This window comes from Xiphophorus hellerii, chromosome 10, assembly GCF_003331165.1.
Source record: "Xiphophorus hellerii strain 12219 chromosome 10, Xiphophorus_hellerii-4.1, whole genome shotgun sequence".
In the NCBI taxonomy this organism is placed as follows: domain Eukaryota; kingdom Metazoa; phylum Chordata; class Actinopteri; order Cyprinodontiformes; family Poeciliidae; genus Xiphophorus; species Xiphophorus hellerii.
In genome coordinates, this window is record NC_045681.1 from 18,098,616 (window position 1) to 18,125,385 (window position 26,770).

Here is a 26,770-nt window from a genome sequence, read left to right on the forward strand (position 1 = left end):
TTAGCTGCGACCCAGTACAGAAACCGAAACTTCTTACCCATCCACACTGCTGCCATGTGCGAGTTCGTTTTCCACCACTTTGAGAGCAGCCTCTAGTGACGTACTGGTTTGCTCCAGTCTCTTCTGGGCCAGAACCTCCAGACCTGCTACACCAGACAGAGATCCCCCCGATTTCCTTGACTGACCTGACGAGGCCGAGTTAGGGGAGTAGGAGCTCAGTGTCGTGGAGGATGGAGCAGGAAAACAGACGCTTTGGATTATCTGGAGATTTGTTCCTGAGGAAACAAGATGTTCTACTGTTAACATCCAAAATGCCCAAGCTGTAGAAATGCGACAAAGGTTTGACAGTTACCTCCTGCTGAAATGGGCGTTGCATTGGACGGAGAGAGCATTGATGCAGGCAGAGCAGTGGCTTTCAGCGGACAGTCCGGCTTGGACCCAACTGTCTGTAAATGCGCAACGGGCTTAGGGCTCTGCATGCTTGTCTGGATGTGAAAGCTGCCGCTCAGTTTTGGAGAGACAGTGTGTATCTGCACACTGGTCAAATTTGGAATGGCTGTTTGCGCGGTAACCCGTGCCGTCGGATCAATTTTTTGAGGGCTCACTAGACTGCCGTTAGGGGTTTGTTTTAGAGGAGTGGAAGGTTTTGAGGATACAGTAGGTTTTGAACCTTTGCCCACCGAGCCAACTCTAAGGAAAGCATTCCCTGGTGTCTCTGCCTCTCCTTTATTTACACCTCTGACTTCAACATGTGTGTGTGGACTGGTAAGCAGCAGGTGGTCTTCCTCTTGGTTGGGAGTAGTAGCCTCTTCTGGTGTGGAAGCACCTTTGTCTTTGGGTTTGTGCCGTCTTTTTACAGTATCAGACTCTTTCAGGTTGAACTCCGGAGGCTCCAAGCTGTTCTGGGTCTGAACTGGACTATCTGTTGGAGACCTAGTGTCTGTGTCTGCCTGGGTAACAATGGCTATCCTGGGTCGTTGTTTGATAGTAAGATTGCCTTCTTCGGCGAATGGTAGATGGTTCCCAGAATTGGTCTTTGGTGACACAGAAGAACTCCTAGATAGTTTTTCACTTTTTCTTGCTTTCAGTTTCTCTTCAACTGTTTCCTCTGTACTTCCACCTCTGTGTCTGTCAGTATCGCCTTCTGTCCTCTCACTTCCTACCCTCCTTAAGCCTCCCAAACCCAAAGCAGGGACAGGTTTGGAATGCTGTAGAATAATATGCGATGGTAATCCATAAGCGATTGGTGAGGAAGAGGAAACTGGGCTGGGAACAGGTGAAACGTGAACATAGGTCGGTGGTATGTCTATCCTCCTCGATGGGCTGCTGCAACTGCTGCTGCCTTCTAGCTTGGCAGCGATGCTCCTCACACTGCCTGCACTATCTGTCTCTACCCCGGCCTTCAACTCTGGCTCTGCTGCCTTCCTGCCTGACTCGCTATGCTGTCTTGTGGGACTGCCACTCACTGAGCTCATCCTCTTGGGCGGCGGGGGAGGCGGACCTTTGTGTCGAGAGCGCACAGCGAAGGAGTGGCTGCGGTTGACTTGACGTGGGGGTCCTGAGGCACGTCCCGGCCTGCGAGACAGAGTGGCGTAGGGCGGCATGGTTACGGAAGAAGCTGAGGAAGAGGGAAGAGGGAGGTCATCGTCCTCATCTGGCTCTCCGTCGGACAGAGCGTAGCGAGTCAAACTTTGGCTGCGCTTATTTTGTGACCCTCTCCGAGTGTCGTCCCCTTGGACCTGTGTGGGTGGGGATCTAAGCACAGGGATGGCTCCAGGCAGGGGTTTAGAAAGTACTCGTGGAGGGCCGTTGACAGCTCCTGCCTGAGCCTGCAGGTGATTGAAGTACTTCTTTGTGGGAGAGGGTTGTGGGGATGGCGATGATGGAGAAGAGGGAGGCTGGTGGTGGGGGTGGTACTGAGGTTGATAGAGGCGGTTGGGGGACTGCAGGTGTTTGGACTTGGGTGGAACTGCGGGGCAAGCAAAGCGGGGCATCTTGCTTGGGGTTAGCGGAGGTGTTACGGTGGAGAAAGGGTGTTTCTCTGGGACACCAGCCCAACTCTGATGGTCCCACATCTCAGCAGACATCTGCTTACTTCTACCTCCAGGGCTGCTTTGGCTGTTCTTGGCCTCCTCCACTCCCCCAGTACCCAGTTTCTCCTCAGGCCTACAAGACGTTCTGCTAGAACACGGTGTCGTTTGGTGATCATGGGAATTTCCCGAATTTGAATTTCCCGACCTCCCTGAGCCCCGCGAACGCCTGCTTATACTTTCTTGACTGACAGACATAGCAGCTATGACAGCAGAGGGGGGCACTCCTCTCATGCCGAAAGCCTCCGACGCCGATCCCCCCACCTTGCCCATCATAGCGCTCTGCAGCTCTGCACTCAGCTCGCAATCCTGAAAGGAGAGGAGAGCCCTGGGGGTGCGAGGGGAAGGGCAGCAGTTTTCAGATGGGGCATCGGAGTGTCCATGAGAGTGAACGATGTGCGTTGGTGTGTGTTCGATAGCCACCAGCTCTAGCGCAGCCGTTGGCTTTCTCCTGAGAGTTCCCTCTCCTGTCCTATCAACCTGATTACGAGAGCGCTGCAGGTCACAGAGTCGTTTCACAGCCAACATTAGCTTCTTCTGATGGCCTGAGGTAGAGAGAGACATTCTTTAACATTGATGATTCATCTTATGCTGAGCTTAGCTAAAAGGAGGATTCTTTCAGTCATGGCGAAAAAATGAAAGAAATCTGATTCATTTTCTCACCCAGTTTGGTGATCCCTATTTCTTGTAGGTCCTCCCAGGTGATGTCCTTAACGATCGCAATGGAGTCGTAGCCATTGTCACACAATCTCTTTTGGTACTGAGGCAGCCCAATCACGCTTAGCCACTCCCCCAAGTCCGACTACATCAACAAACACACAGAGGGAGCAGCAGAAAGAGAGGAAAAGACTTTCAATTTATTACACTGAATCGTACAGAAAATACAGCGTCTTTTCGAGTGCGGTGAAGAATTTGTGTGGTTTTAAAATATATGTATATTTCTCACGGGAATGTAATCTGGCAGCCACTCGGGGATGCTCAGCTTGCTGATCTCTGATGAGATCTTCTTTCTGTGGCCCGGCTTGGTCACACCGATAGCAGTGAGATCCTGAGGTCCAATTCGGAAAAAAAGTAGATGGATGTTACAACGAAAAGAATGCGTACCTGCAGTAAGTTGCAGACATCTTACTCTTTAGTTGATATTCATTTACTGTTTTTTTTTCTCGTCAATTGCAATGGAATAAAAATGGATTACATGACATGAAGTAGGGATTTAAGCAAAGCGAGTAAGAATGTATACAGCAGAAACTAGTGAATTATAGAATTTGTAAGTAGCAATGGTAACATATGAGTCTTGTTGCATGTGGCTCAGGTACTCTGTTGTTAGCCTCCATTACTAGAACCCTAAACGCGTTGCTAAGCTAGTCACTTCAACATATCCATCACTTTTTGCACTTATCCTGTTTCATTTTAATTCCAGCACCTCACCAGGGACTTGACAAATCATTTTTTTTTTTTCCAAAACAGTAACTACTGTTAGAAAAGAGTTGACAGTAACCTATAAAACTGAAACGTTAGCCCACCTCAGGAGTCATCCTGCTGATGGTAGGTACATCGTATCCCGCTCTGATGAAGTTGGAAGTGTACTGCTCCAACTGGAACTCACACAACCACTGGTAGATAGCTTCAGAGTCCTAATGGCGCACAAAGGCAATGATTCTGCTGCTTTTTAAAAAAAACAACAACAAAAAACAAAGACACAGTAAAAGGAGTCAAATGTTTAAAAAAAAAAAAAAAAAAACTCACCTTGCCCTCCAGAAGCTGCTCTGGTCTGATGAAGCCTTTCTGAGGAGTGCTGTTGGCCTGTTGGCGAGAACCACCTACAAAACACACATCATCAATCCTGGGGGATGACAAATGTTGCCAGGTTCAACTAAAGAGACTAAAAAAAGACAGGGGGTGGTGGAATCCATCATAACAAAAGATTCAAATTTGTTTAGTGTTTTGTATGCATTGCAGTTGAAACTGCTGAAGACAAGAAGTGATCCGTTTAAGTCGATTTAAGCATAGCTGCTGAGAGTTGTTAGGTCTTTCCAGGTGTGTAAAGGCATCTTATCTGATCTAAGGAAACTCCTGACCCGTCTTTCACACATTACCACAAATACCTGAGGAATGCACCCTTTCCTGGCAATTTCCTCACTTTTAGCTCTTGCTGTGGTCTGAGGTCAACCCGTTTGGGTTTAATCATTCCACTGTTTTTTCTGTTTTTAATTAGTCTGCTCACCTGCCAGGATCCACGTTTATAGTTTGGACTAACAACACAGCAATATTCCCAACATACGTAGCCATAGTCAGCAAAGTACAATGTGTGTTCAGATGACGCCCATTTGTCAGATTAAAAGTACCTTTTGAAATGACATATGTTTAATTAGGCCCATGTTTTTTTTCATTGGTCTGGTGTGATTTTCTAACTTTAAATGTCATATTTTCTTTACATCTAAGTGGAAAATTGTCACAATTAGCGGAAATAAAGTCTTTAAAATATCCATCTGCGTGTAATTAATCTACATGAGTTTCATTTAGTGATGGAGTTCCTGAAATAAATGATCCTTCCAACTTTATACTGTATTCTTCATTCACAAAAGACTGCGGTCTGCATCCACTAACATTGAGCTTAGCTCAATATTTGCACTTGCCTGCTTTTTTTCACCGTCTGACTCCCAAAGCAAATAGAACCAATACGCAGCCGCACACACACGCTTGTCAAGTTCTGCAGGTGCAACCAATTAGCAATCTTCTTCTGCAGCTATTTTTACTTACCAGAGAAATGAAAATCAGAGTAAATACATGCCACTATCTATGCTGTGTTCTTGTTATCGGCATAACTAGCTGTCTTCAGATGTCACCTAATCAACAAAGAGAGTTCACCACGAGTTGACCTTTGTATAAATGCAACTGTATGAGGTGTGTCAGCGAACATCAGTGAACAAACAGCACCATGATGACCAAGGAAAAGAGCAGGCAGGGTCAGAGATGAAGTTTTTTTTAGAAGTTTAGAGCAGAGTTAGGGCGTAAAACAACACCCTAAGCTTTGAACGTCTTCACAAAGTATTGTTCAGTTTATGACAAAAAAAAAAAAAGGAAATAGTATGACATAACTGAAAACCTACCAGGACAGAATGAGCAAGGAAATAATTAATCAGAGGAGAAGCTAAAATGACCTATGGTAAAGAGCGATGGTTAATGCTTTGCTTTGGTATGGGCGTCAGGGCCCCTGACCACACAGGGCAGTAAACAGCACCTACAGAACATGTAATTGGCCTTTAGATTGAGTCAAAATGTCCTCCTTAGTTTTTACTCTCCACAAAAACTAACTAAAACTGAGGTTTTTGTAAGCATGAAAGAGACAGACAAAACCATCATCTTTGCTCTATGCCACATTGTATTTTTTCCCCTTTGTTTTGATTTTTAATTGTCCTCTAGGACCATCTAACACCAGTTACTTCTTTTGCCGCTCATGCACAACCTGAGTTGAAAGGAATAACGAAACCAGAGATCACGTTAAATCCAAATCTGACTTCTTACCTGTGAGGAGAACAGAAAGCTGAAACACCCCTGCTGCCTGGCTCTTCATCCTTGCTCCTGCTGCACAGCCATTTCTGTAAACTAACTTTGTTGCTTGATTTCCACCCTCACTTTTACCCTCCTTCTCCTTCATCAGACGGATATGTTTTGCTCCCTCTGCTTTTAGCTCCTGTCTCTTATCTCCGATCCCTCCCTCCCACTCCTCATCTCCCTGCTCCCTCACTTCACCCTCCCGGCTTCTCAGTCGTCGGTCGACGGAAATCCTCCCCGGCTTCAAGGTGAAACACCTGAACGTCTTGCAAAAAGGCTCGACTCCAACCCATCGAACTCTGGTGATGGCACAGCATTTTTTCCAATCTTTCTGCGGAGAGTTATGCAACGTTTGCAGGCTGAGAGAATAAGATGGTTTTATAGGTTTTAGACGTGAGCTGAGGTTAGACTTTATTCCCTCTGTTTCATTTCCTTTCCGACTGACAGTAACAACAGCTGACCGCGCGCCTGTGTATTGTGGTCACATTCCTGAGGTAGAAGAAAACCAAGAGATCCTTGAGGTGTAGCAATCATATTATCTGCGGATTTGAAAGCATTAACCATCACATTTGCCTTACATCGTGGTCCAAGCACTCTTTTCAGTTAAGTTTACCTAGCTTTTGTTCTTGAATTGTTGCGATTGAGACAAGGTGGAATGTTTTCATTGGGGATTTCAAAAGTAAAGTAGTTTTCTGAAAACGGTATGTTACAGTGAAAATAAGCTAACGGTCCTAATTAAATGTTTGATGCAGAAAAATAGTTTTCTAAAAGTAATAAACAAACCAAAGGCCTTGAATGCATCACAAAATGCCAAAAAAAAGAGATAATTTTTATGTCATATTTTTTATATTTATTTGAAAAGGTCAGGAATTTGTCCCTATACTTTACAGACTAATTCTGTAAATTCATCTGAAACATAGATTAGTGACTGCAGTAGTTTTGTGATAAGAAAAGCTGATCAAAAAATATTGTAAGAAGTTTACAGGCAGAGTTTATGTCATGTTAGGTATTTTTCTTTTTGCTCACTTTTTTGTGTACAGAAACGAATGTTCTGATCTTGTAACTGACCTACGAAGCAGACATATACCTTGTTTTCAAAACAACTGAACTCAAGTTTGAAATGGCCTCTTTTGTTCAAGAAAAGGAGTTTATTTGTAGATTTTTTTTATCTGTTTAATGGGAGTCTGACAAGAGGATTGAACTGTTAGAGACTCCAAAAATTCAGCTTATTCTTTCAGAATAAAACAAAACCACTGGGGAAAATCAAAAATGTTCAAGAAGTTAGTTAAGGGTTCATTTCACCTCAGACAAAAAATGAAAGAAAATAATTTTTCAGATTCAAAGTCTAAATCCATACTGGGATGAGGAAAACAACTGTGCTACTCACCATTTCTTTGGTCAGCTGCTGTACTGTGGACCTGTTCTCTAGTTTCACCTGCAGAGGGAGCCATCTGCAAACACAAGGATGTCACTGAACGTCTTGGCCACTTTGGTTTTCATCCATCCATCTATTTTCTGTACACCCTTGTCCCTTAGAGGGATCGGCAGAGATGCTGGTGCCTATCTCCAGCTAACGTTCCGGGCGAGAGGCGGGGTCACCCTGGACAGGTTGCCAGTTTGTCGCAGGGCAACACAGAGACAGATGGGACACACACACTCACACCTAGGGAGAATTTAGAGAGACCAATTAACCTAACTGTCATGTTTTTGGACTGTAGGAGGGAAGCCGGAGAACCCGGAGAGAACCCACAGGGAGAATATGCATGGGAAACTACGTGCAGAAAGACCCCAGGCCGGGAATTGAACCCAGGCAACAGCTCTACCAACTGCGCCACAGTGCAGCCCCACTTTGGTTTTCTTACTTTTAAATACTGTGTAGCAGAAGAAAGACAGAAAGGTTTCCGCCTCACCTTGCCAGCGTCAGGGTGGTGGCGGATGTGAGTCCCGTTCTGCTTGCGGCCGCTCTCCGAGCTCTGGCCGCTGCCGGCGCTGCGGCTGCTGCCCACACTGCCTGTGCTACCAACACTGTTCCTGTCGCCTGACGAAAGACGACGCAACAAGGCAAAATGACCTAAGTGTAAAGTAAAAGCTGGGGGGAAAAATGTGAGCTCTGATGAACTGAGAGAGGGTTTTTTAATAAATTATTTTCACACGTCAAGTCCAGCTGGCAAGAAAATGCTCGGGATGAAAGCTGAAAAATCAAAAGGGGTTATAAAGTTGTTCTTCTTAAAAGGTCTGTATTACACGGAAAGCTTCTCCAGTTTGTGCTGCTTCAGCTGTAGCCATTTTTGCGACATCTCTCAACATTTCTGTCTCAAAGATTCAAAATCATCAGACACATGTTCATTTACCTTTCCTGCTGGTTAAACATTGAGCTAAACATGGAGTTATTCCCAGGGTGGACTGTTGATACAACATACAACTGCAATGTTCTTTTGTGTAAAACAGGAACTGCATGCACAGTGTATGGGAGATTTCCTCTAAGGTACAGTTACTAAAAAATATACATATAGGCTCTTACATTTGCATATAAATTCATCTAGATATTTACATAAGAGGCACTGAAGGTTCTAGCTGGTTGTTTCTCTTTGGTAGCATATAGGATTTCTTTAACAACGTTCACTGGATTGACCAGTAGTCAGAAAAATATGAAGATCCAAGGGGAGCCATGAAATCTGAAGAAAAAGGATTACAGACCTACATGAGTTGAGAACAACTTCTGGATTCATTTTTAAACACCTATAGATTCCAAGGTCATTAGGTTAAACAATTATATGCAAGTCCAAGTTATTCAGATGTTCCAAAGTCTGGAAGACGACAAACCATCTAAGATGTTTACGAATAATCCAGAAACCGAAAGACTGCAATGAGCTGCAAACTGTGCAAACACAAGTGTAGCTGTCCACATCGTCATGGTAGCCATAAAATAAGTCCCTGCTCCAAAATCAGCACCTTAAACTTGACTGAATTTTGCAGCGACCCAGCTGGACAGCTGCAGAATGAACTGTTTGACCCTGATGAACAAGAAACACAAATGGAGGAGTCAAGGTGAAGCTCTTAAACTTAAGAACACCAGCTGTCAAACATAGTGGCAGTGCTATCATGCTGTAGCGCCATTTCAGGCCCAGTGGCACTGGTGACGATGGATGAAGGAGGACAGCTAAGTCTGCCTCCAAATTCAGTAACTTCACCTCACTGATCTCAAATGTATATCAAAGCATGTTTTGGAATGAATAAAGGAAGCATAGGTTTTAAGTTAGCGCATATTAAGCCTGTAGAATGGCCTTCCAACACCCAGTTGAACTGCAATGATTTTTTTTTGTGCTCTCATTTGTTGACTACTGAAAAATATGTGTCAAAAAGCAACCAGCAAGAATTAGGGATTAGCCAAAACCTTGATGGTGTCTACCATGAGTGAGTGGTCTAGATGCAATGTGTTAAGTGAGATCAATTTAATTTGTTTAGTCTAATTTCTATTTGTAAAAATCATTAAAGTTCAAACAGAAAGTTTCGAAATCCTAGAAAATTCAAAATAAATTTGATGTGCATGCCCATAATGAACAAATATGAGGACCAGTAGACATAGGAACCGTAGGTACTCGGACCTACAACCCTAAACACACTTCAAAGTTAGAGAATTATTATAAATTTTAAACATATACTATAAAAGCATTGCAAGGGAAACACGGTTTTACACTGTAGATACCTACACACCGTGATTCGGTAAGTCAAGATGCAAACCGTTCCTACCATGTATTGACCTTCAATGGGAGACCGAATTATAGAAACTGGTCTTATTAATCCAAAAATCCAGATTATTTTTTAAGTATTACTTAATCAGCAATGAATCAATAAATGGCCAGGGAAACAAATCAGACACAACACCTGCTGACCACTTACCATTACGTTCTCCTGCAAGACAATTCTGGTCGTGGTTAGAGGATTACTGGGACAGACGGGAGCCAGGGATTTACGGGATGGTTAATGTCAGGCCAGGACTTTGGGATTGAAAGTGCTACACGCAGAAGTAAGCTGGTACAGAAGTCTGGTTAAATGGTGGTACTGGTGGATGTCTGAAGGTTCACACCGGGTTAGGAGGTTGGGTAGTTTGAGGCGTTAGATGGGAATGTGTTGACAGGTGTTTTGGGGGCCACACACTCTTACCAGTGGGAGAGCTCCTTAGGACCCAAATGTCCTGAGGGGGGGTTGCTGGGGCTGAGAACTGACTGGCCGGTGAAGCACCTAACAAACACACACACTTTAGACACACGCTACGTGCACTCCCTGCGTCTTGCAGGGGTGGAGCAGGACCTATGGAGTTGCCACTGGTCACCAGGAGGGCTGAGTTAGGGAGGGGAGAGGGACTGGAGACCGGTGGACAGAGACATGTAAAACAGCTTCTGTCATAAAAGCAAGAAAAGGTTTTAAAATAAAGAGGGTTTGGATGGTTTTTGCAGATCTGATATCATTTTATAGGGCGACAGTGGACCAGTGGGTACTGGGTAGAGTAGTCTTCTTGCAGTTGGAGGGTTGTAGGTTCAAGTCCAGCTTCTTCCCATCACATGTTGCTGGCAAGGCACTTAACTCAAAGTTGCCTACCGATCTGTGTGTATATCGGTGTATAAATGCGTGTGCGTTTGTGAAAGCGAGAGGGTGAATGCGGGTTTTGTGTTTCTGGACGTTTTTTGCGTCTCTGTCATTGGTGTTAAATTTGTAACGTCTTTGTTTTGCACTGGTGTATTTAGCCACCGTGTATCAGTTTGTATTTTCTAGAAGTGCCCCATTTTAATTAATTGTGGACATAAACTGGTGTAAAAATTTTAAATTTTTCGTGTGAATTTAAATTGATCATACATTATTTTCTAAGGATTTCTATAACAAACCTTTTTACACTCATTGTGACCTATGTGTAAAGTAAACCAAAAAGCATTTGGTCCAAAATGCCCAGAACCTGAAAAGGAGAAAACGGTGAAGAGGCATCTCTTTATCTGGCTTGTTTTTGTTTCTGTTTCTTTTTGTTGTCCTGGTTACTCCTGCCTTTGCCTCTAGAGTAATCAGGTATAATCTACTCACAATCAACTCAAAAGTAGTCTTTAAATATATGATTTACTTTATGTAATGAGAGAAAACTGACCTGGTTGGAGCTTACAGTTCCATACTTGTAAGTTCATATTTGAAATTTTTTTGCCCCAGTATTCAAGTTTAAAAAGTTTCATTAGATGATTGTGGAATGCGGCCCATAAAACCTCAGATTCATTTTCACTGCGGATTGCAACATTACATCAGACCAATAAAAATTGACTTGTTGTGTTATAATGATGCAATGACCTACCCTAGGAAAAATTGAGCCACTAAATCTCAGAGCTCTCCCATGCATGAAAGACCCCCCGTGGTCTTACTTAAGGAGACACTGAGATCTGCCACAAGGACAGTAAGTCTCTTATTGCTAAAGAAGCTGGTTGAAGCTGGTTGTCATCAGAGGTCTGCATATACATATAATAATGGAAAGTTGTGTGTAAGGAAACAGTGTGATGCAAAAAAGGTGCACCAGTTTTGAGAGGTCTAGGAAGCAAAAATGAACTGAAGAGTTAGGAGAGTCTTTCAGTGTGTAGACTGCAGCTGGAGTCAGAGCGTTTAAAGCCACCACCCTCTGATGTATCCAGGGCATGGAAATCAGTTACTTAACCAGTAATTCATGTAAAAGGAGCACCGACAGCATAAACATTATATATACAGCAATGCAGGGTTTCCCACAGAAAACTTGCTAAGCCTGGTGGTATGAGCGCCAGTCATTGTGCAGCCCACCAAGTTTTGTACTTAAGAATTTGTTAGTTGACACAAAATTTGAAAACATGACTAGATAATTATGTGTTAACAGAAGATCTTATTAGCAATACCTAAACACCAGTCTTTTTTGTAAAGTCTTAAAAAAGAGATACAAAAAAACTGTTTCAGGCATTTCAACCTAATTAAAGTGTCCAAATTTTGTTGATCCTTTATTTGTGACTTGTCACTTTATTTTCTGTAGTTCTTAACATGTAGACCAGTAAAGATCAGCAGTGGTTACAAAAACCGGTGTATAAAAACCCCCAATAATAAATAAACAAACAATTCTTAGCCTGGTGGGGGCACAAGTCAGGCATGGTGGCCCACCAGGCTTAGAAAACTCTGGGGAAACCCTTTCATTGAGTATATATAATATACAGTACATGGATGTGCTTTTCAACATGCTGACATGTCTGTAATAAAAATCCTTTTTGTTTATTGATCTGACATAAAATACCATATTTTAAGTTTGAAATATCTTGTCATGTGAATAATAAAACGTTATATTGAGTTTCATTATTTTAACTGAATGAATTTTGAGAAAACAAAGAAAAAGCACAAAAGCAAAAAAATCTGCTGACCGTTCCTTGATAAACCCCCCCCCCCCCCCCCCCCAACAAAACAGTACATCTGAATCCAACAGAGAGAAAGGAATTACTCAACATGCTGAGCTACTTTATGCAATTTTTGTATATGTAACTAAATTCAAAAGTAGGTCACAAAAGGTTATTGTTAACAATCTTTAGTAACCTTACAGTTTACCTCAAACCCCTATTTTGTTATTTCTCTTGGTCACCAGGTGTTTGTATTCCATGCTATCATTTTGTATCTGTTTATTTCTTATGGCAGTCAGGTATTATAAAATATAGATATATTATTACCAAAAAAGCACACTGCACCACACTTAATTTTGTCTACACTAAAGGCAAACAAATAGACTTAATACCCATGTAATTCTACATATCTATTAATTTTATGTGGGTATAGATTGTTATATTATATCGCAGTGTAATAGAGGCAAACGTAACAAACTGACCCCATCTTGAGGTTTATTGATTATTCTCCCTCATTCGGAGGCCTTGTTGATACGTGTGTGTACCTGCGGGGTCATAGCCGAGGATGTATGAGTCATCTGTCTGAGGGGCGGGGCCTGAGGGAGGAGGTCTGGATGCAGGATGTGGTCTCTGGGATGGCATTGAGCCTTGGCGGGAGAGAGCGCCCCCTAGGGACAGGGGGAGACACATGCAGGTTGAGGTGGGCATGCAAAAAATACGTTCCATGCAGGGGTCGGGTCTGAACGAAATGAGTGCATGGGGGAAAAGGTTTGGAGCTTGAATATCTCCTCATGTATATGCAACAGCATAAACCAGGACAAATCCTCTCTGGGGTTACATAACAAGCCGCTGAATAGGAATGTAAGATCACAAGTTGCACAGAAAGAGACAGAGCTCGCTGACTCTTTTTGTGCTGATACCGCCAACATCACAGGACTCACACACTCAGCTGAGTTTGCTCTAAATGCAAAGCGCCTGTAAGACTTTTTCTGAGTCGAACTTTCATGTCTTCCCCTCCTTACGCGTAAGCCATGTATGCACGGCGACTGCACACACAATCTCCAAGCAGAGACTGCGGGGGGCTTTAGCACTGAGCTGACACTTTGCAGTTTGGCAAGCAGTAATCCTTTCAATGCGTGTCCGCGTGAGTCGGAACGCTTCGGCTCGTGCATATGCAACTGTGCGTCTGCGCCTGTTGCGGTCGCTCGACCTCTCAACCTATGAATGTCGGTGGCTTCTCGGCAGCAAAACAAGCACAGGGCTCCAGTTGCTTTCAGTCACTTGGATCAAACAAGCTGATTTACAAGCAGGATGGAAAATGTTATTTCTCATATACATGACTTGAGGCCTTATAGATAGAATAACTTGCTGCCACAAGTAATCTGAGATTTTTCAATAATTTTCCAGAGTTCATGTTAAGGAAACATATTTGGTGTTGAGACCTTCACGGAACCGCCGGAGTTGTACTGACATTGAATTACACAAGTGAAGTCTGGTTATTAATTAGGCTACTTCTGAATGCAACTGGCTTCATTAGATTTTAAAGGGAGTCGAATGCAAATGAAGGCGATTTTATCGATTAATCAAATTTTTTGTTTATGAAGTGTTAATATTTGGGAAATCTGGATTTTATTTTTCACCAATGCACTCCTGGGGTTTCCATAGTTGAGAGTGACATCAGTCCGCTGAGGGTCAACCATGTTGTTTTTCAAGCGTTGTATTTATTTGGACTTTGTATTCAGACCAAGAGCCAGAAAGTATGATTGAAATAAAAGCAAGGTTTTGAAAGTATTTTCTGTCAGAATTTTTTTTTTAAGAAAAGAAAGATAAAGGGGAAAAATTATCTGTAACACTGTATTTGACGGGATGCGCATAAGACTGACATGACGCTGTCATAAATGTGAGCTGTCATGATTTTTAAAACTGTTGTCATGAAGTGTCATTCAGTAAATAATGACACTTTTAATGCAAAGTTGACAATTTTAATGGACTTTTAATACAAGTTTTAATGAAACTTTGCATTAAAAGTGTCATTAGTAACTGAATAATGCACAGTTGACACTTTAGCATTAAAAGTGTTATTATTTACCAAATGACACTTCATGACAATAGTCGTAAATATTCATGAAAACTTCATTTTCATGACAGCTGTTATGTTAAAATGTTCATGTATGAATAGTTTTGCGGTGCACTGAAACTGTTGAATTCAACCTTACTGGGATTACACCTACAAAATGCCCAACCTATATTCATGTACACGCTACATGTATGTCTACCTGCTCTCCTGCTGAGGACCTCCACCACTGAAGGCGGGAAGAAGCCCACCCTGTCGGTCCCCCGCTGACTGTCATGGATGTGGCCTTTCCAGCGGCCGTCTGAGTGCTGCTCCAGGACCTGTCGGCAACAGATGACAGCACGCTTCTGTTAGAAGACAAGTCTGTCTCTGAGAACAGCCATTAGTCGCACAACAGCTCACAGAGAAATTACAGAAGAACGAGGAAAAATATCCCGTCTTGATTGATTAAAGCGGCAAAGAAATCCAATTCGTTGCCAGCACTGCATCAGCCCGAATTAACATCTGACTCTTCCACTAAAGCACTTAAGGCGATAATAAGAGAAAGCCAGTCAGCTGGCAAAAACGCAATCTATTCATCAAGAGTGCCAACAACATACCTGGAAAGAACAAAACAAACCTACATGGCAGTCCTCCTCGACTCGGCTGAAGTCGAGTTCAAACACGACTGGGGGAGTAGCGTATCAAAATACGTAGAACGAGAGCAGATAAACACACATATGCATGAGTAAAGAGTGTGTGAGTGTCTTTGTATATAGGTGGGGGCCTGGTAGGAGGTGTTGGGGGGGAAAACAAGCTGGTAATTAGACATGTTTGAGCCCATCTTTCTGCTGTGGTCTCCTGTTCAAAGTTCACTTAATTACCCCAAAACATCCCACACAAATCCCAACAACACAACTGTTCTAACACGGGCCTTCAACCCCCGATTACAAGAACGCAGAGCAGAGCAGTAGGAGAAAAGGTAGAGCACGTCTAGAATTGTCCAGAGTTAGAAAGGAAAGTTCATAGATAACTCACCATTACTATTTAAAATGCTGCTTTTGTAATTACTGGACTCTGATTTGTCAGGCACTAGTTTCTCCTGACTAAAGATGAGCCTGGAGGTTTTTGGCAGAGACACAAACACTGTTATGTGGCTTCATCAATTTGAGTTCTTTTGTGTTTCTCTTGTACACTCAAGAACAATTAAAGCAATTTCATGACTTTCCTATCCTATTTAGTACATTGTCATCCATTCTTTTCCATAATGTTGGATTTCAACTTCTGGACCAGATTCTGACTGATGTTGACTCATTTTTTTTCTTCCTTAGTGCTCAGAGTTGATTCCAGTTTGTTGGCTTGTTTCTCCAGCTGCTTTAAAAAAAAAACTAACTTCAGGTCTTTTTTTTAAAAGAAAATACAGAGATACAACAAATATATTTTGTAGTGTTTTTGTAGATATTTTGTTGACATACAGAGGATTTTGACATACTTCGCCGAAGAGGTCCAGTCACACCTCTCGCCACTCCTTTGCTTCTCTATGTACAATTTTCCAGATCTCTCACTGACACATAGATTGAATCAAAACGCTTCCCTATAAGAACAAGTCAGGACCTGTGATACCACGGATTCTTGTTTGTTTTCTTTTTTAAATGGATTAATATGTATCTGATCACAAGGCACAATAATGAAAAAGCAAGTTTACAAAAAAAATTGAAGCCGAACCGTTTTTATCACTGTCTAAACTTTAAGCCATGACTTTCTGCTACCACTTGTATGAAGGCAGTTTGAGCTGCGATGAACCTAAAGTCTAATACTGAGGGATGAGGAAGTTAAAAAGTCAACAGAATTATTTTTAAATTCAACTTTGGCCCCACCCTGGTGGTCATAAAAACACAGCAAGTATCCCAAATATGATGTAATAACATGCTACGGCTTTAACCCGGCGTGGGAAAGCAAATTGCTGCAAGGCGACGGCTACGCAGGGACAGTTTTCACAACAGGAAGACACGCAAAAAAAGTTACCATAATAAGATCCCCAGCACGCAGGTTGAGCGCAGTGGGGTCATGGAGATTCCAGTAGTCCTTCACTGCTCTGACTTGGAGGGAACTGGACGCTTCTGCAAAGACCAGAACTACAGTGATTCCCCCTGCGCGACATCTCAGGAGGCTGACCTTGCAGAAACAAACCTCTTAGCAGCTGCTTGATGTCTCTGCTGGCCGTGGAAGTGGTGAACTGGTTGACGATATCCAGAGCTGTCTGGTTGTACGTGTTGCGCAGGTTCACGTTGATCCCTGCCTGCGCACAAACAAAGTCAGACCCACTTTACTCACGAGCAGCAAACGATCTACCTCTTCAAAACACAAAGTTAGGTGGACAGAGACTTCCAACAGTCATTACATCGAGCAGCAGCCGCACTACTTCCGTCTTGCCGTAGAGGGCGGCCTCGTGCAGAGCGGTCCCCGCTTTGGTGGCTCTGTTGATGTCGATGCCGGCTTTAAGCAGCAACCTGGGAAACAAAATCAGAAACGGTCACCGTGAGACTGCAGGCAAACATCATCCATTTAACTGCTGCAGGCGTTAACAGCATCGCATTCTAGTCCAAATGTAGGTATTCTGGTGGCAGAGACGCAGAAGGAGGATGAGGCAGGTTTTAAAGTTTTGCTAAAGGATTTTATGCTTGACTGCAGGATACCATACTGTGCCATGCTTGATTGACAGACATAACACACCCTGTCCACTATAACTGGGAAAAAAATTGCTTCAAATGCTCTGAATTATTTGTGGTACCATCGGCTTTGCTTAATCTATCTGTGGCTCATAAAGACTTTACAGCATTCTTAACTCTGTTGGCCAGGAGGCTGATTTTGTTATTGCAAGTCTTCAGCTTCACCTTCTCGTACAGACTAGATTAAGGAAGTGATCCACCAAGTGAAAATAGAAACCAGACTGACCTTATCTGGTGCTGGGCACAAATTTGAAAGAATCTGGAAAACTCTTTTTATCATATATTAACTGCATGTCTTCTTCTGTTGACTGAGCTTGTCTGGTGGATGTGTTACCTTGCTTAAAGCCCTTGAACTTTACAGTTTTTTACTTTTTCTTTACAGTTACATACATACTGTGGTGCATTTGTACGTTTAAGTTGCGCCTGTGGAAAAGATGCGCGAGTTTTTCTTCACAAGCCTCTCAAAACTGTGGCCATCCCTTTTTTCTTGTGCATCTTTTTCTACAATACCACTTAACTTTGCAGTGAATACAGCACTATGTACGTCCAAGGCAGCTTCTGTAATACAGTAATCTTGACTGAAAAATTTGTATTAGTTGTAAACCATAATCATCAAAACTAACAGAAATAAACATTTGAAAAACACCACTCTGCGTAATGGATCTTTGAAGGAGTTCCACTTTCAGCTTAGATTCTAACCAGATATAGAAAGCTGACAACAATTAGGTGATACGACGAGACCGTCGATGTGGCAAAGCCCTGATTAGGAATTCTTATCTGTCTTCAACTAAGTGATTTCTCAACCTATGTGCTGGATAGTTTTCTGTTTGCATTCCCAGCTTCTGAACTTTCCTTCTCAAGAGAGTCAGAGTGGAGATGGTGTTGCAAAAACATTTGCTTATGTAGGAAGGATGAAAGCCATCAGTAGAGTGTCTAACAGACAGGGTGGGGTTACTTGGCAAACCGAATACATATTCTACATATTTACACACAAACAAGCATAAGTTTAAAAAAGAAAGTGTAAAGTCAGCTGAGAAAAACAGAACATGAGGGTGTGCAGCTTTAGATTTGGCATGAGGTGATATCAGACTGCCATGAAGAAATAGCAGAGGATTTACAATGATCCAAGTCTTTATTTACTGTTAAACTCGTTCATGTTTTTGCATGCAGTCAATTAATTTTAGGGTAACAAAGGGGGCTGGAAAAATCTTCCCAAATCCCTCAACTCCCTCCAAAACTTAAACCCTATTCTACCCCACCTGTACCTCCTATCAACCACCTCCGTCACCAGTCCACCTGCTGAACCAAGGACTCCCATGAGGCAACCCCCCATCAGACGTAAGAGGACGCTCCAAGCCGCACACCAACCAGAATGTGGAGTAGGCCAAGACTGAACTCTGTGATCCATGGCCTGCTCATACTCCACCGTCTGCGGCACCCCAAGACCCATTGACCGTAAGCACAAACTAGAGTTGGTATTTGCTCCCAAAAAACAAGGAAAACCATAATCTTGTTTCTCATAGTTAGTGGAGGCAGTTATAAACAAAATAAACTCCTGGCTTGTATATTGTGTAAGGCTGGCACCCTGCTTTCAAAAACTGAATGCTTAGTCAATGCATAAACAGTGAATTGATAGAGAATGCAGAAAAAAAAAGTTAATCAGTCACTGCTTACGCACTTCAAGGTTGAAGGATTGTACTTTAAAGTTGGCTTTTCATAGAGTCTAGATAAAAATAGCCATAACTCATGGAAATGTTCACTCCCCACAGTGTACCATGCAGTAACAAGATTTGAAGGATCCTAAATCAAACTGCATGCAGTCCAATAATCTGAACGTTAACTGCAATTAATGTCAGAAATCACTGATTTACATTGTATATTAGATCTGCGGAAGAATCTAAAACAGATGAGGGCATCACCCACTACACAAGCAAACACCCCTAACCCTCATTGCACAAGCATTCTCACTGATTTACAAGGTACAATAAAAAAACAACTCTGTCATTCCGGCAAATGCTTGCTCAATCTTGTTGGAGTGCAAAAATTAATAAACTGGTGTGTATTTTCAGTAAACCAGGGCATTCCAGTCCTAAGTGCTTCAGTTGAAGAGGCAAGGGTTTTTTTTTCTCTTGTTGCTTGAAGACATTTTGCCTCTTATCCAAAAAATGAATGAGACGCAAACTGGCATGTTAAATATTATGGTCAGGAAAGTGCAAGTAAAAACATACTGAACATGTAAGGCTTGTTGAAAGAGACTTTCTTGACAAACGGACTAAACAGTTAGATTAAAGTGGACTAAACAGGGTTGGTGAGAATGCACCCTAAAGTTGATTTTCCCCTCCTTTCAAGCCTGGCAGGGTTCATATATTTATGACCCAAGCAGAAACATAAAGCAGAGAACATCCCTGAGTTATGGGCCACACAATGGTGCATGCACATTGGTTCACTGGGTGGGTTGGTTTAAATTGACCACTTTAAATTGAAGGGTGTACCCTGCCTCTTGCCTGAAGACCACCATGGGAAAGACACCAGTGCCCCCAACCCCCTACAGAAAACGTGGTTTTCTCACTTGATTACGTCTTTGTGTCCGTTCCTGGCTGCCAGGTGGAGGGGAGTGGTGGAGGGGGAATCCAGACTGTCGTTCCCTCTCTCTCCTTCTAAGAGCGCTGACACCATGTTACTGCTGAGCAGCAGCTGAGCCACCTAAAGAGAAATCAGTCCAAAGATGACGTTCTTACCGGGAGATTTAGGAAAGGAATTATAACATAAGGGATGCATAAATGATGTATATATTTTTTAAAAAAACATGCGTCCTTGTGTACATCACTGTAAATGACAACTTATATAGAAAGAGATTAACTTGCACATTGGGGCTTATCCACTGCCCAGCAGCTGTCATAAGACGGTATGTATGTGGTAAAAACAGCCCAAAGTCCTCTTTTCTTTCACAGCTTAACTGCAAACTTAGACTAGTTGAGAGAGCATTAAACAGGCATAAAAAGTGTGTCTAATTTTGACTTTTAGTGCAAGCAAAACATCTCACAGTCTGGTTTATATCTGGCAGATGTGGCAGAGAAACACTAAATTATGCCCCAAAGTACAACTTTCTGAACATTACAATGTCCAAAAGATCCACTTAGGCCCTTTCACTCAAACAGGCTTAGCTGACCAGAGTCACTTCATTCTAACCTCTGGTTCATGTTAGACATAAGGCGCCCTCATTCATACATAAGGAGAAGAGTGTTTTCACAAGCAGATAACTGGATTAAGAGTCTAAATCTTTTCACACGAGGTCAAGAAACGTGACGATGCAAAGGATTACAATTGTATTTCCAATCGAACTGGCATGGGAACCAACTTGATGTCAATCTGTGACATTATCACCAAGTGAAGTGATCTGGTTAATCCAACGACCAAAATGGTCGCCCATGCCAGATAAGGAAAACGACACAAATAGTCCGGTACCTTGAGTCGGCCAAACTCGCAGGCCAAATCCAGAGGAGTCTTCTTCGCCTTGTTCATGAGGCAGGGATTAGACTGGTGCTGCAGCAGCATCTCAGACTGAGAGCAAAAGGGAGAGAGTGCAACACACTGTGAACAGTATAGCGCCTCATGTATAATACACCAGCACTCACACACCAGTCGTCCTCTACAACTGGTGTTTCTCTGCTTCGCCTTCCACCAAGAGGGGAGGAACGTATGATAGCTGCTGTGTGGATCAGGAGATGGATTGTCAGCTTTGTGGGAAATGCTGCTCTACTAACGAGGTCGTATCTCAAAGGGGGTCGAGTTACAGGTGGACGAGTGTTTGCACATATGGTCTGAGTTACTTCTTTGAACCTTTCTGGTATAATCACTTGCCTTCATTGGACTATTCCTCATGAGCACCAACACTTGGTCCTAATAAAGGTGGAACATTATTTTTAGGTAAGGGACGAATATTAGAGCTAATATGTGAATCAAGGTTTTGATGCGTCCTGGTATTGCATTGTAGGTCTATTAATTTTAGCAGAATAGAAAGCAGATAATCAATTTATTTGGTTTGAAAGGTCTTGTTGGGATGTGATCCCAAGGTGCCACACAAAAGAAATGTAAAAAGCTGAAAAATTATAGATGAGCAATAAGGGTAAGGATAAAAAAAAATAAACAAATAGATACTATCAAAATTTGACCTAATAAAGATGCAAAAATCTACAGAGCATTACAAGTAAATTAACAATCCGATTAATCAGAATGTAGGATATTAGATAGAAATGGAGACAAGATACTAAAATTTAGAAGAATAAGATTAAAAAGGATTATGAAAATATTTTAGGAATACAATACTTAAAAGTATTGCCTAAAGTTATACAAAGGGTCTGTAATCATATTTGTCATATTTGGTGTTATGTCTGGAAAGGTGTGGCATATCCAGGTTGGTGGCCAAGACCTTATAGTTTAGAAACTAGAATAACCCAATAGGAAATAGATGCATATGCTGAGTGTTCATAAAAGTGAAGAAATAATGAAAAAAGTACAATGAAAAAAAAAAAAAAAACAAGAATCAAAAATTGAAGGAAAGTCAACAACTTTGGTATAGAGATGAACAGAAGTTAATACAATAAGGGCTAAGAATATGAAGCCGTGGGTCTGTGTGTGCGTTGTAGGAGGAAAACATATGTCACTGAAAGAAAGAAATGTGTGTAGTCATTGTGTGCAACAATGGAATTACTAGTATTGTTGTGGAACAATAACAGCCGAAGACACAATGGGTTTAAGTTTCAGCGAAATGGGATGACTGGTAATGCCTTGAACCGGTGTGTGTGTGTGTGTGTGTGTCTTTTGAACTCACCACCTCGTAATGTCCATACTGCGCAGAGAGATGTAAGGGTATCTGTCCGTCATGCGAAGGAGCGTTGACTGAAGCAGCCCCTCTCAGCAGCAGTAAAACAGAGTCGGATTTTCCCTGCCACGCCGCATAGTGCAGAGGACGCATGCCTGTGGATGACAGCGGCGAGCTATGTTGAGGAAAGCGACTAATATCATTTTAAAAAATTGTTTTTATCTACAAAATTTAAAAATTAAAATCTGGACAATGGAATGTATGAAAACTGAAGGTATTTTATGTCTTTAGCCCCATTTTATTTGTTTAGATGAATCCACTTCTGTTTTTAAAAGCAATACTACGTAGAAATCATTCTTATACCTTACAGCAGGGGCGCATCAACTTCCACTGAAGTGGAAATGAGTTTTATCAAGGTCGCACAGAGAAACCCATACAAATGACAGTATCTGGCTTCTTGGTCATGTGGATGATCCTATTTCTCTTTAGATTCAGAGGAAACGGCGTCCGTTTCTTTGCAAGTGTAATACGAATTCTAATCACAGTGCATGGCTCCAGCTTCTAAGATGTTGGAACTGCAATAAATGCCTCATCATTCTATTCATGAAAACATGCCATAAATGGAGGATTTCAACATCAAAATGTACAAATTAAGCCATCTTTGGAACATAACTCTTTGTCGTAAGGCCTCACTTTTGATCGCAGACGGGCTTCCATGTATTGAATATCAATTACATTCAGGACGCCCAACACTGCAAGCGCTGGAAGTTAAATTCAACATTTCACAGAGTTCTTCAGGAATATATAGCTGACCTGGGAGGCGACACGCTCGTTCTCACGAGCCTTACATGCTTCAGGGCTGCAGCTCTAAGTTCCACTGTATCGCTTCTTCTTGGAAGTGAGAGAATACTTACCGTGGATCTGCTGTCACTTTGTGGGACGCAAACTTCAAAGCGAATAAGATTAAATTTTTTTTTTTTTTTTCATTTCAGTTAAACATGCTTTCAGCAGAGCCTCAGATTAAGTTTCAGGCTCAGTTTAATCCCCCTTTGACTTTGAGAAACTGAACTTTATGTATTTAAACGGATGTCTCTCCAAAATCGGTGACTTGTTGGCCGGTGAGGTTGTTCTGTCGTTTTTATACCGTTGATGTCCTTGATGTCCACCGTGGCTTGGGAGTCCAACAGCAGTGACAGCAGCTCAGTAGTGCCCGTCAGAGCAGCATGGTGCAGCGCAGAGAAGCTGTGGGTAAAAAAAAAAAAAAAACAGACAGAAGGAGGAGAGAAAGAAGAGATGAGAGTTTGTAAATTACACTGAATGCATCTAAATACATCCCCGTCTTTAGAAGAGGTCAAAAAGAAAAGGAATTTGCGCTTTACCATTATTCTGGCTAAAAATTTATGGAGTTGTAAGATGCTCCTCTAAAGGAAGACAGACAAAAGTTATTTCTGAGACACTTGGTTGAGAGAGCAATAGGGATTAGGGAGGGGGATTTTTGAGCAAACACACAACTTGTGCTGCAGTTACAACATGCCCCTCTATTGTGGGGCTAATGTAACAACGCACAACCTAATAATCAGGGAAGAATGGTTGAGACCAAAAACCCAATCGTTGTTTAGAAAGCGCTCTAGTTTTCCCCTGTGGAAACAAAAAATCAATCTAGACATAGATGAGGTCTACCAGACAAATTCCAACTATCCAACCGTCCACTTTCAATACCTGCTTAATCTTTGCTGGATTGTTTTGGGAGGTATGAACAAACACTCACACCTCCAGACATGCCAATTTAGAGAGACTAATTAATTTTACATGCATTACTCTCTACCGTGAAAGAAAGTTAGAGATAACCCATGCATGCATTGAGGCAAGCATAGAAACTCCAACCAAAGAGGCCCAAGATTCAAACCTAGAATCTACTTGTTGCAACACTCTTATGGTAACAACTGCAGCCCATCATTCAGCTCCAAAAGTAAAACTGGTTTCATTACATATGAAAGCCGTCAAGATTCACCATTTGCAAGTTTCTTTTGTCCATGAACACTTCCCCTTTTTTAGTCTTTCTGATGTTGAGCTGAACTGAACAAGCTACAGATTCTGATACTCTGTTGATCTAATAGACTGTTAGCTGGCTTAACTTTTTGGAAACATTGTTACATGTCTCCAGCAAACCGGCTACATGGATGAGTCCACTCATATTCACTTGCAGCGTGAGAAAGCAAGTAACACGTCTTGATAATTATATTTCCAGTGGGGCTTTTGATAAAAGATTCTCTCCAGATGTTTGTTACAACAGAATTCATGACAAATGAAGTTACGTGTAAGAAATTAAAATGTACACAGAATAAGAATTAAACATGTGAAAAAATAGGGATGAATTCAGAAAGCAGAAAGCCTCTAGAAAGTCAAGAAACCGAAGGAGTAATAAGTATTTACAAAAGTATATGCAAATCCCTGAGAGGGTCAAAAAATACCAGTTCATTCAACTCTTATTCATGGCCCAGAAATGTTTGTCGGGTAAGTACAAATAGCTCTGTCAAGACCTGTTCAAAACATACTGATGACATTTATTACAGAAGATGTGAATTTTCTGATGAGCAGAAAATGAGTCTGAGTGCTGTGTTGGGTTAATACAGCAAAAGAAGAAAGACCATCAGTCTACTAAAATTCATCTACAATCTATTGCGCCTTTCAGCCTCTTTGAGGCTGTGTAAATCACTTGAGATTTCTTAGCATTTTCTCCCTCTAGAATCAAGAACCACTCGCAAAGATCCCCAAAAACACACTGAATTAGCGGTTACAGTTTTTCAGTGAAAATAAGTCCTGCACTCTGCCCCAATGGACTCTGTGCTCACTCTCTGCACAAAACTTCACTGCTGAAGAAAAAAACATGCTGAAGCTTGTGAAACATGGGATGTTGTACACAAACAAACTTTTAACTCTTTGGATGTCATTGCACACATTATACTGCAGAAACGGAACTGCTCATGACTCAAAGAACCAGGAACTTTACAGTAAATGACTATTTAAGGTTTCGGCACTGGCAAACTGCAGAAAAATAGCATAAAATAGATTTTTCAGTGGGACATTGATCACAAACACACAGCCAAGGAAACCCTCTATTGGTTTCAGACAGATAAAACTTAAGTCTACTTGAACATCCATGAAAATTGAGGAACTGATGTGTTTAGTGCTTACTTTTCCTGCTTTCTCTCTTCTCTCAAATACATGTCAGCCACATCTCACCACCTGTTACTGAAACTTCTCACTGACATGTGCTGAATACGTGTCAGTGTGATGGCGTTGACTTAGTGACAGCCAGCTGTTTACTCACGCTTCACCATCCTCTTCTCGCCTTACCAATGATCTCATCTTTCACAGGTAGTTCCTTCCTTCCTGCCTACCACCCAACCACATAGCAGTTCCTTTGCTGATGGACAGCTTGATGTCAACACCTCCCATTTTGTGCCACCTCCCACACGCTACAGGAGGTGGCACACTGCATGCAGACACATGCAGAAGTTATCATTCAACATAGCTACATTGTACAAAATCCTAAACAATCAGTCCACAGCTTGCATTTGAGATGGATTGTCTTATTAGATAACCTTCTTCTTCAACACAGATTTTCTTATTTCTTACTAAGAGAGCTGAAATTCAAAGACATGTTTCCAAAAATACTATTGTGTAAAAACAAGCAGTGCCGGACCCACTCTGAATGCACTAGCACTCATAAAACTACCACTTCCCAACAGAGCCATGTTGGTAAGTTTGGTGAAAGTTCCTTTCTAGTCTCTAAGGGACCATCCTGAATTTGTAATACAGAATTAATACTAGAGATCAAGACACTCAGGGCGAATAATGATATTTAGAGAGAGAAGAAGAAGTTAGAATGATTGACATTCATGCTGGTGGACGGAAACCAGGATTTAAGAATATCAACAGAGGCAATAGGAGCAAGAGCACAATAATAATTCAAAAACTGTACTGAAACCTAAACAAGGTTGTTGGGCAATTTGTCAAATGTTTAATACTTTGCGCTATAGAAAGTCAAAACCTGTGCATAAAATTGATTATTTGTGTCATTTCTAGTTTTAGAGGTTGACTTCTAAAAGCCTAACCAGGTACTCAGACTGCAAATTAACCCTTGGCTGAAAGGCCTATAGACAGAACAACAGTATCTTGTAAATGTAACGTTCTTTTATGTCTTTTCTCAGCTCCAATAAATTTGAAATAAATAAATAAAAACCTATTCTGTCAGGCTTTCACACTGTGATCACCTACTGACGGCAAAGGCGTAAAGGCTTTCTGTCTTTTCAGGTTTGCTGGACTGAACAAGCACGGCGTCTTGCCGTGCTCCATCTCTGCAACGGCTGTGCACGGTAAGACAGCCATTTCAATTTCTGAAAAGATCTTGAAGGGGGTTTGAGACGAATAACGTCAAATGTTAGACCCAGAGAGACTTTGCGTGGTCTGAGCGCGACGGTCCAACAGGCTGTCCGAGAAGACACATGCGGATCTTAATGATGCTGACTGCAGAATCAAAGCCCTTCTGTGAGAGAGAGGCTTAGAGAACAAAGAAAATCTTCAAAGGACGTGTTTCATTCAATGGCGCGCGCGTGCCTGCCGATTTCAACTTAGTAGGGCGTAATAACCCTGAAAAGTTTAATTCTGATGAGAAAAAAATCAACCTTAAACACCCTGAAGGCAAGTAGCATGAAAAGAATACCCCACTGGACAGGGTTAGGGTATCTTATTAAAATAGTGCAAATTGGTCAACACTACAGTGGTTTATGGCTGTAGTGTTAATCAACACTACAGCCACAAATGGCAGTTCCAGACTGTGGATGTCCTTTGTGAAGATACCTTTACAAGCCTACTGTTTTTCTATAAACTTCCTGCTCAGCTTCTCTTCATTTACAAGTTAATGCAACTTTCCACTTACTGTATCTTATGTAGGACCAGAAACAGTACATTTTAGTCACTTCTAAATATTTGACAGATGTGGTGAGCTACACAAAAGTCAGTACCTAGTAATTTCCTGCCCTGGAGTTACAGTAATGACTCTGAGCAGCAATCTATGTCCGTACTTGTGTGCGCTTCGTGAGTCACGGATTGAAGACTGCAAACAAACAGTAGGCGGT

The 26,770-nt window shown here is 42.0% G+C and overlaps 1 protein-coding gene across 8 annotated transcripts in view; it reads right to left on the minus strand.

Annotated features, from left to right (window-relative positions):
- The window catches only part of LOC116726618 (CASK interacting protein 2), a 53,824-nt gene that overhangs the window by 2,636 nt on the left and 24,418 nt on the right, over positions 1-26,770 (minus strand). For 6 of the 8 annotated variants that reach the window (XM_032573407.1, XM_032573403.1, XM_032573400.1 and 3 more), the window contains 18 exons: positions 22,774-22,871; positions 21,639-21,784; positions 20,273-20,368; positions 19,377-19,510; positions 16,480-16,588; positions 16,269-16,377; positions 16,104-16,198; positions 14,302-14,419; positions 12,571-12,693; positions 9,810-9,887; positions 7,556-7,683; positions 7,033-7,096; positions 3,837-3,910; positions 3,614-3,724; positions 3,037-3,138; positions 2,754-2,892; positions 353-2,635; positions 38-275 (listed from right to left, as the gene is read on the minus strand). In XM_032573407.1, coding sequence (XP_032429298.1) covers positions 38-275; positions 353-2,635; positions 2,754-2,892; positions 3,037-3,138; positions 3,614-3,724; positions 3,837-3,910; positions 7,033-7,096; positions 7,556-7,683; positions 9,810-9,887; positions 12,571-12,693; positions 14,302-14,419; positions 16,104-16,198; positions 16,269-16,377; positions 16,480-16,588; positions 19,377-19,510; positions 20,273-20,368; positions 21,639-21,782 — 4,145 coding nt within the window. In that variant the 5' untranslated portion in view covers positions 21,783-21,784; positions 22,774-22,871. The remainder of the gene's footprint in view (positions 1-37; positions 276-352; positions 2,636-2,753; positions 2,893-3,036; positions 3,139-3,613; positions 3,725-3,836; positions 3,911-7,032; positions 7,097-7,555; positions 7,684-9,809; positions 9,888-12,570; positions 12,694-14,301; positions 14,420-16,103; positions 16,199-16,268; positions 16,378-16,479; positions 16,589-19,376; positions 19,511-20,272; positions 20,369-21,638; positions 21,785-22,773; positions 22,872-26,770) is intronic. The other 2 variants (XM_032573404.1, XM_032573406.1) reach the window with 2 other exon arrangements.